Raw genomic sequence first — 10175 nt, 5'->3', positions numbered from 1 at the left:
ATGAGAAAAAGTTGTTAGATTTTGCAAAGCCAATTTAGATTATGTATTTTGTACATGTGTTCTGTTCTTATGATATCATTGTGATGATGCAAGCTAGGAAAAAATAAAGGGTTGAATGAAGCAATGATAATGATTCAAGATTCCATGAAAATGAGTCTTAGAATCTTAATCATTTAAAGTGAAAATAAATTAAAGTGACGTATCGAAGCATGTGATAGAATTTCACAACACATTAGATAGATAGTACAGAGATTAAAAATATCAAAATTAAGATAGCAAAGCCAGATAAAAGTTTCACTCGGTGAAATACATGATATATATCAAACAGGTAAGTGGTAATGTTTTGGTTTTAGTGGTCAATCGGGGTGGTTATTGCCTAGTCTGGGTCATAAAGTAACAGTCTGTTTATAAAACATATCAACATATTTTATGAATTCACTGCTGTTTTTGTAACACTGACCCAGTTACCTTTTACACATCAAAGCATCAATGTAGTTTGATGGGTGTCTCCCTGTATTGATGAAATCGATTCTTTATTATTCAGCGATAAAATCATACACAAATCTTAAAATGAACCCAAAAGGGAGTTTCGTTTGAGGCGATGTTTACATGTTGCAGGACAAAAGTTCAAGGATTAAGAAACCTTAAAGAGCAACTTAAAACCATTCATTTTCTGGTTTGTACTCTCCTTCTATTTTTTTAATTTTTAAGTAGTTGCTGCTAACTTTAAAGTGTTACTCGAACATTGGTGTAGATGAACTTACAAGTAGGAATCTTCATCTATTTAAACTTTGATTTTTATTGAAAGAAAAGCATTTAAAAAATTTGTTTAGAATTCTTTCTTCCAGCGAACTATACACAATGCGAAATCTGTTGTCACTGATCGTAGCATCATTCGTTGCTATAGACAGTTCATCTGCATGGAAGCAGTTCAGTAAGTTTACATGGTTTATTTTCATTCTTGACTTTATTATTTACCTTGGGAACGTAGTATTCAGACAGCAAAAACAAAACAAAAAGAAGGAAAGAAAGAAAGAAAGAAAGAAAGAAAAGGAAAAAAAAACCAACAGTATATAAACTTGTAAGTGAATAAGAGGCTAAAACGGTAAGCTTCATTGCAACACCTTTCGATTACCTTAACTATTATAATTCATTTTAGTAGTAACTCACCTTCTGGTTGGATAAGGAATTAAGTCTATTATCTCATGAAAAAAAAATGTATGTGACTGTAAAGTCACTAACCTTTCTTGGTGAGCTTTTTAAGAATTTTGTCACTAAAATTCAATTATATGTATTGTATGTACAAACATATCAATGGTTTCAAGAGTTATTCCCCTTACCCTATATCTATCTCCTTAAAGGCAATACAACATTGGTAAATTGGAAAGTTTCATCACGAAATGATTTTGCAATTTTGCAATTTAAATCACGATTTAAAGTACCAAACACTTTTTTATTATGGACGCCAGGAAAGGACGCCATTTACAATGAAAGATATTTTAAAGTAGGAATCCTTTTAAGTATCAAAAATAGATCATTAATTGATTGTTGAGTTTTGCTTTGTTTTTGTTTTGTTTGTTTTTTATTTTGCTTTGTTTGTTTTGTTTTGTTTTGTTTTGTTTTTTGTTTGTTTGTTTTTGTTTGTTTGTTTGTTTTTTTTTTTTTTTTTTTGGGGGGGGGGGGGTTAATAGAAATTAAGCAAATGAAATGACCGACAATGTACGCGTAACTATTAAGTTTTTTTGTTTTTGTTTTCAAAAAGCATTTCTTTCTTAGCATTTTTTTTAAATATATGTACTCTCATTATCTTTAACCACTTGTTTCTAAACTGCTGATCTTCCTTTAGAAAAACATAAGCTTTGGAAAAAACTTGTGCCATTAAGAAGTTGTAAAATCATTGAATTGCTTATTAATACAAGAAAACTAAATTTCCTGTAAGGAAACGTTTTTCCATCTTCGCCATAAAAACAGATTCGTTCAATTTTAGTTTCTATTCTATCCCGTTCATGTAAGATTTAAGAAATGACTCTTTTATTTTATTCATTTTATTTTATTTATTTTATTTTGTCTTTGAAGAAATATTCACGATCACGCGACACCAAATGACCTGCAAAACTGGCTATTGTCAAGCGTATACCACGGACATGATCTTATTTCAATTCGACAGAAAAAAGACATAACATCTCGGACGTACATCCGTGGCGTACCAGCAATAAAAGACAAAAGTAAAACATTACAATCGATATTTAATTAAGTCTTTAGAGAGTTTGTATTTTAAATCTGTGTACATAACTTATTGTCGATATCTTCCTTTTCAGTCGACTTTGGGTCTTGTTCTCAACTTTACTACGTTAACAAAGATCACACATATCAGATGTCATGGACTGGAAGCAGTATTTTTTCTCCATGTAGAGTGTCATTTCAAGGTTACGATCCTGACCGTCCAGAAGATAAATACAAAACTTGCATTAAGGCAACGACTTGGAATGTAAAAAACTCTGATATAAAGCTTCAGTATTACAGTGGGAGCGGATTTCTTTTCAACTATTTAGATAAGGTATTAACAAGAAAAAATAATAAACAAATAAACAAAATTATAACCAACAATAAAAATAGAAACCAATAAGTAATTCTTCATTTCTAGTTTAACTCAGACTTATGTATTTTATAGACATACACAATGTATTCTGGTAGTCCTTCCGTACAATGGTGCTCTGGTAGTGATGATTATGTAGATGTCAAATTGGCAACATCCCAGTCCTTTTCTAGTCAGGGGAAGATAATTCTTTCTGTCACAGCAGTAAGAACAAGCACTTGTAAGTATGATTATCCGAGTAATAATGTTAAAGATGGTTATCAAAATAAACATACACTGGCAAATAATACAGAACTGTCAAACATAGTGCAATTTAAATTCCTTCTGTGGTGGTCCTACAGGAGGCGGAAAATATTGTATGATATTGCAAAGCCCAATAAACGTCAAACGACAGGACCAGTGTGGAATTTTGGCGATATTTCCTTATAACATTGAGTTCATCCTTTGTCTCTTTCCTTATAAGTGATGTTGACAGTACTGAAGCAAAATGCAATCTGTAATTTTCGGCGAACCTGATCCGTACTATACCTTTAAAATTATTCAAAAGCGGGTTCGTGCTAGAGATTTCACGTAAGAAAGATTTACGGCTTATGGTGTGTCTGTATTCACTATTGTGATCACATAATCGGTGAACGATTCCAATAGTTTTGAACAACAGGATTACTTTGACCTAGCTTTAAAGCTTTATGCAAATTGAATGCTATCACTAATAATCGAAATTAAACGTTTATACGGAATCATGCTACTTGAATCAGAATAGACTATAATCAATATGTACTGGTTATCGGATAAACGATAAAGCGAGTTTAATAAAAGTTCAATTTAGGTTACAGACCACCAATTCAACCAATGAGCATTCGGAACGTACGCAAAAATAGTCCTACGCAGAAATTACCCCTGTTCCTCATAGTGCTGTGAAAAAAAGTGCTCATCTTATTTAAAAAATTTAAACAGTTTCTGAAAGGAAAAACATTTCTGTACATTTTATAGGTGCATTTTGCTTCTTGTGATGTGAAGCCTAATCTCCATAATGATTTCTAAATATACCCCTATCTTGGGAAAACACTGGGAATTCCCATGCTATTTATGGACCCTTCACTTCCGGTGACTAGTACTGCACTACAAGTCTGCTAACCCCACATGCCACTCTGAGGATTGTGAGCTGACATATGTAGAATCATGCTGATATATAGTCCTCTGCAGGTTAAAGTTGAGGTAAAGTCAAGAGAAGCTATTGAATATTGTGAAATTAGCATAGAAGCCTATGGGAAGTGGAATTAGTGGTTTCTAGCCTTTATGTAACGCTGATTCCGGAGTTGTGTCCGGCTTTCGACAAGTCTTTATAATGATTACGTCAGTAACCTGTTACGTCATTGTCAGCGTTCATGAATGCCGAACGGTTCTCAAAAATGAAATGCATGCAATTCAACATTTTCAACATGAATAACTCAAAAGGAGAGAAGCGAGGAGAACGTGCAATATCGATTGATCCCTCAGTGTACGTCGATTCAAGCTCGAACTAGAAAAGGGCCATATTGTGAACGCTGTCAGTTCTGTTTATAAATCTTTTTTGTATATTGTATTTTATTGCTATGTAAGTGAATAAAATGAAATTATTGCAGTGATAGGCGGGCGGAATCTGGCAAGATGAGAGGGGTCAGGATCCTTTAATTCTGCGTGGGACCATATTATTTTATACCTTTCTGTGGTACCACGGGAAGGTGGGTTTAAATAAGGCTTTATCTGTTACCAAGTTCACGACTGGTACCAGTCCTCTGTAACCAGGGTGACTTATTTACATGTGACCTAACGTATGTAAGGATTGGGCTCCCTGTTCACTCAGTAATGCACAGAGGAACTTCCGTTATCGCTGTTACCAGCGAAACGCCTACCTTAGGGTGCACTATACAGTTACATTAAGGCGCACTATTTTGCACACCAAGTTACCCCGGTCAAATTTTGTAAAACTTAAAATTAAAAGTTGAAATTCGGTGGATATATTGTTTAAATGTAGTTAACATTTATACATAGACAGATGTAGTATATGTAATGGTAAACAGGTGTAATTTAAATGAAGAATGGTATCCGGAACGTTTCAGTCCCCCACCGTATTAGCTTCTCTCCTCAGCATCAGATGGCTGATTTTCAAAATACATTATTTCGCACGAACTTTTGGAACTTAAATTGTGAGAGAATGAATCAAAAAGGGTCTAATTATTTTTACCCTTTTTCCACCTACTCCATGCATGCTTTCATCCTGTGGTAGTGTCTAAGTGCCTGATATTTTATACAACAGTAATTGGCTGTTAGTTTTGGAAAGGCACCCCCGAGTTGTACTAAAACTCAGTAATTTTTTTTCAGTATGTTACCATGGCTACTGGATTTTATAACAATAATCACTAAATTACTTATAAATGACTTGAACCTTCACACACCAAGGATTTCAAAAATATGCACTTTTTTATGACAAAACACTAGAAATTTTTGTGCGGACTGCCTAAAAACAGCTTTATTTCAACAAAATGAGACCAAATTTTCAAATGATCTAACTGTATTGTACTACCTTAGCCAATTTACTTCTCGGCGGTTTGTACCGTCTTGCCAGATCTCGTCTTTCCGCTTTCTGCAGCCGTTTTGCCAACGCAACATTTCACATTTTATTGAATCTTTTATTAAGTAATCAATATATGATACTTCATAAAAGTACTCTTCAAAGTAAGTTATTCACGTTCAATTTGACTCTTATTAACGCATAACTCGAGAAATAGTAACAAAACAAAAATGTTCCGATATGTGCTTGAAGCATGTTGGATTTTTCCCAAATTCAAAATTATAATTCTTAAGTTTACTGTAGGTCGGAAACATCATACCAAAAACACTTTATATTTTCAGACTATTACTATGGTGGTACTGTAGGCGGAGCAGTAGCAGGGGTCATTGCAATTGTTGTCGTGGTTATAATAGTGTCTATTATCTGTAGGCGTCGTGCCTATGCACGGAGGACGACCACGGTCGCATATCCTGCTACCACACCGAACACAACAATAATTACACAATCAGGATCACAGCAAATGACTGGAGGTTGGTTTCATTGAACTAAACCATGAAAATACCTTATTTCCTTGTGCGATAAAAAAACTTTTTAAATTCCACATGAGTTCCATCTGTGCAAATGGGTTCTCTCAAATGTTCATCAAATTATTCAATATCTTACATACATATATATACATAATACTAGTCATTTTTAGTTTTTTTTGGAAATGTGGCATGTAGCCATTACTCTTAGATGGTGATGAGATGTTTAAATACATTGTTACTATTTTGACTTCTTTGTTTCGTCTAGACATGAAATATATTCCAATTTCATATTGGTTATATTATAAGAATATCGAATAAAAAAAATATCAAAGAATATCAAAGAAAAATATCTAGCGGTGTACATCTTCCAATTAAAAAATCAACTCAGATTGAAATGTCATTAACTAAAAAGTAAACGTTACATATTTGTGTACTTGTAGCATGTGCATGAAATCAATGACAAAAACTGTCTTCTACTCTTTATAATTTCTGGTTAACATTTCAGGAACAGCGAATCCAGGGTTCAATACGGCTCCAGTCGCACCTCCTGTCTATTACCCTCCAAACAACCAATATCCGGGACCTTCTCAGAATTACCCAGCGCAATCACCACCATATCCTCCACCTTATCCAGGACAGCAGAAATACTGAACAATATTTTTTTTATTCATTACAGCCATTTAACATTTTTAATGATAATTTGTGAATAGTTTCCTGGGATATTAACGATTTGTTTTAAAAAATATCGATACATGTACAAACATCATTACTTTAGATATATTTTAGTTAATACTACCATTCAATAGATCTGTGCTCGATCGATAAGAACATTTTCAAGGGATAATAAATAATGATTCCAATCTAATTAGCATTTTAGCATATTATAATATTATTATCTCCTAAACCCTTCATAGTGACATTTTTACCACAGGTTTTATTTCATTTACATGTTCTAAAATATGACTGAAATCACTTGGACATAAAATAGAGATGTTTAATGGCGTGAAGGGGTATTTTTCTCTTTATTCCTTTTTCGACATACTATATCCAGAACAATATTTTAAGAGAAATGTGTTTGTTGGGGTTTAACGTCCGAGCAGCAATATTTCAGCTATATTCAGACGAACGGGAATGTGACAACTGTATCCCATACCTTCTACGAATATATTAGAATTGACAACCGTGTTACTCTGTCGGTACGTGTAGATGCAAGCATTTCAATAAATGAGGGTATTCATGAAAACCAATAAATGTACCAGATTTTTAGTGATTTGAAATATAAGGATTAAACATTTTAAAAAATGCCGTATTTGTAAGTGAATGACCCGATTTTACGCATGGATAAAGTCTGGAAATCGGTGTTTAAATCCTATAATGAATCTGATCTAATTTTAATGCTGGTTAGATAATTGACACCATAGAGGATACAACCCGTATAATATAGTATATATTGCTTGCAGTAACATAGAAAATATGTCACCCTCGACTACGTCTCGTGTGATGTATCTACTTTGTAAATTCGGCGCATCAACCTCTACTGCAGGCAAAATGTGTAAATGTAAGGCATACGAATTTATGACCAGCAACTTGTAGATGTGAAATATATTAAAATAATATTGTTATGATTACATGTGCTTTCTATATAGATATAGATGAGCATGCTCAATAAAAATGATTTAATTTTCATTATGAATAAAGATGAATTTTATTGTGTGTTTTATTGATCTTATTTGATGAGAATTTGCATTTATGTGAGAAAAAAAACAACAAATGGGGAAAAAAGCTTTGTATCATTAAAAAAAAAAAACGCCTTAAAAATTTCAATTTTGTAAGCAATAATATTTAACACCATCCGTCGTTTTGACCCTTTCACTCAAAAACCATTATAACAGAAGTCGTTTTTTTAACTGAAAATTTATCTTATCACTGCTTAGGTTTGATGCTTATAAATCAATCTATGATACACGGGAAAGTGACTCTATTAATTCAAGCCCTACTGTCATATTCTCTGGCGCAGATGTTATTTATGTTCGCCATATCATCCACAATACAGTTGAAATCAGATGGACATTTGCTCTCTTCAATTTTGAACTCGATGTTCATTCTTGATGAATGCCCTTTGGCATTCTTCACTAATATCTGAGTATATTTGTGAATAAGCGTCTCGACGCATTGTATAAAAAATATATAAACGGATTTGTGTACTTAGCAAGACTATTAAAATACAATTTAAATGAATCGCAAAATTATTTAAAGCCCACCAAATTGGGCCGTCCGTGCGAGACCCGACAGGGTAGTGAAGGACGTTAAAAACCCCTTAGTTAGTTAGCAAGACTATTCTTGCCGTATAAAATGTTATAAAAAGAGGATTTTCTCTTAAAACAAGAAACGGTAGTGTAAAAAATGTGAAAAGCGCATATTTAACAAAAGTTAACAACACACGAGGTATTCAATCAGATAACACTACATTTGGACCTAAATTCCATTAGTAAATAGTACTATAGCTAACTGGTCGCTTGATATATGATCCTCTAAATGTTCTTGAAAACTTGACATCGGATTCATACCGACATTTCCTGAAAGCTGAGTGTTCCTTTATAACCCTACGACTATAAATCAAATCCTTGTGGAAATGGACATGACAATAATGTACAAACAGGAAAAACAAGTTATCTTCTGTTTGGACAACCATGGTAATTGTCTAATCAGACAATGGCACTTAATGTTTTTAACATATAGGATATTGAAAATACCTGAATAGATACCAATCGTTTATCATCTCTCTGTATATGACATGAAGATATCGAATCACTGAAAGTATTTGTTCATATTTGTTCATAAACATTTTTTTTTTAATTTTAAATTGGGTTAAAAATGCACCATAAGAATTATAGCATGTTCCCTCTTCGTATGTGAGGACATTCAAGTCTACATTTTAAGGATTTTGATACAAATTATGTATGGTCCGTACAATCTATTATGAAATTAGATGACATCTTAACGACGAAAACACATCAGTTCATAGGCAGTTATAAGAATTTGTTGGACTTTGTATATGACGTTTTCGATATATTATCTCATTGGGTATAATGGAATAACAGCTAAACTTCAATCAAATGTTATGACAATGTCAGAGGGCAATATCAATCCAAAGAACCATCTGAGGTTTCTCTACTTGTTTACGCTTTTGGGGATTCAATCTTCAACAAGTCATGTAAAACTACAGCCAAGAGGATGGAGAATCTTGAAATACATTTGTTACATATTGATATCTTAACTCCACGAGCGGGGACGGGGGATAATTACAAGTAAATTCCTACGAAACGTTTTCTAACCATTTAATATTTTCGCGTTTCTGAAATTTTTAGCGCCCCGTGCAGGTCCGGGTGTTAAAGAATAGGCCTGCAGCAGCGCTAAGCTTGTCGTAAAAGGCGACTAAATAGTGCTCAGAACCATAGCCGGGGGCTTGGGCGCTCTGCCCACAGAGCAACTGGGATGTGTGCCCCTGGTGGTTGAATGGGGTACCTCTGGCGTGTTACATGCTGGGTTTGTCAGGCTATAATACGGAAAACCTGACCGCAAACCATAGTGGTGCACCGTATTGGGAAAGATGCCACTTTCCTCGCACGTGAAAGAACCCTACTGTGGTATTCTCCCGGAGTAGGAACCATAGGGCTCCGCCACAGGAGACTAAATTGCCCGACCCTACCCACCTCTCCCTATTTCCAGTGGCAATCAAAATTTGTCGACCCTATTGTCCTTGTGTCCCATCCCTTTTTCATTTCATCATTATTTCATGTTCATTTTATCATCAATTTCATGTTCATCGTCTGAATATAGCTGAAATATTGCTGCTCGGACGTTAAACCCCAACAAACAAACAAACAAACAATTTTTTTAGCGCAGATTCTTCTTCTGACAAGACTACTGTTAAACATTAAATACCATAATTGTAAAATTTAATATGAACATGAGCGCCGAGTGTAATATCTCGATAGGATAAAATCTACAAATCGATGTCCTACGTACGAGTAATAGAAACGTGCTAAATAAGAGATGCGATTTTAGATGTTAGAAATTTGTTAATCAAAATTAAAATGCAATAAAACAAAATGAAATACATCAATTCAAATATTGTATCTGTTATTAGTGAATTTAACACCAGCCATACCATTCGCCCGTGAAATATGAAGCCATAATTTGATACGACATTGTCAATATTGTAATGTAATCATGGTATTAACTAAGACATTACTACGAAATGAGTTCTAGGAAATAAAAAATCTGTCTACAAACTGAATGAAATGTCTACAACAATATATTAATGACGCCAACGGAAAGCTTTGTTAAGAAGTTACAAAGTTACAAGGATATATAATTCAAATATATCACATACTACTAAACAGCAAAACAATGTGTTGGACAACCTTCGAAAATAGACAGAATCTTTTATTCTATCCTGTTTCAACTAACTTTTTAAGAGATTTTTTTCTGTACATTG

General features: G+C 33.7%; 1 protein-coding gene across 2 annotated transcripts; it reads left to right on the top strand.

Annotated features, from left to right (window-relative positions):
- Window positions 1–238: 238 nt before the first annotated feature.
- LOC148622106 (uncharacterized) lies at window positions 239–7382 on the top strand. 2 transcript variants are annotated; one of them, XM_088571675.1, is made up of 6 exons: window positions 239–328; window positions 849–934; window positions 2319–2557; window positions 2672–2816; window positions 5489–5677; window positions 6180–7382. In XM_088571675.1, exons 2-6 carry the CDS (start codon window positions 862–864, stop codon window positions 6323–6325), a joined length of 792 nt encoding a protein of 263 aa, XP_088427801.1. In that variant the 5' UTR covers window positions 239–328; window positions 849–861; the 3' UTR covers window positions 6326–7382. The 2 variants fall into 2 exon arrangements, with proteins under 2 accessions (XP_088427801.1, XP_088427802.1); XM_088571676.1 differs by lacking the exon at window positions 849–934 and adding an exon at window positions 992–1081 and having other exon boundaries at window positions 266–328.
- Window positions 7383–10175: the final 2793 nt, after the last annotated feature.

The sequence above is a fragment of the Perna viridis genome, chromosome 3 (genome assembly GCF_037379345.1).
Source record: "Perna viridis isolate PV_CMFRI_1.1 ecotype Kerala chromosome 3, ASM3737934v1, whole genome shotgun sequence".
NCBI classification, from domain to species: Eukaryota; Metazoa; Mollusca; class Bivalvia; order Mytilida; family Mytilidae; genus Perna; species Perna viridis.
The sequence above is the reverse complement of the archived record's forward strand: the minus strand, read 5'-3'. Positions and strand labels throughout refer to the sequence as shown.

Excerpts from the sequence above, each read along its gene's own strand:
- LOC148622106 (XM_088571675.1), top strand. The coding sequence starts at position 862 with ATGCGAAATCTGTTGTCACTGATCGTAGCATCATTCGTTGCTATAGAC. Across the intron at positions 935-2,318 it reads ATCTGCATGGAAGCAGTTCA|TCGACTTTGGGTCTTGTTCT; the intron begins GTAAGTTTACAT and ends CTTCCTTTTCAG. Across the intron at positions 2,817-5,488 it reads AGCAGTAAGAACAAGCACTT|ACTATTACTATGGTGGTACT; the intron begins GTAAGTATGATT and ends TTATATTTTCAG.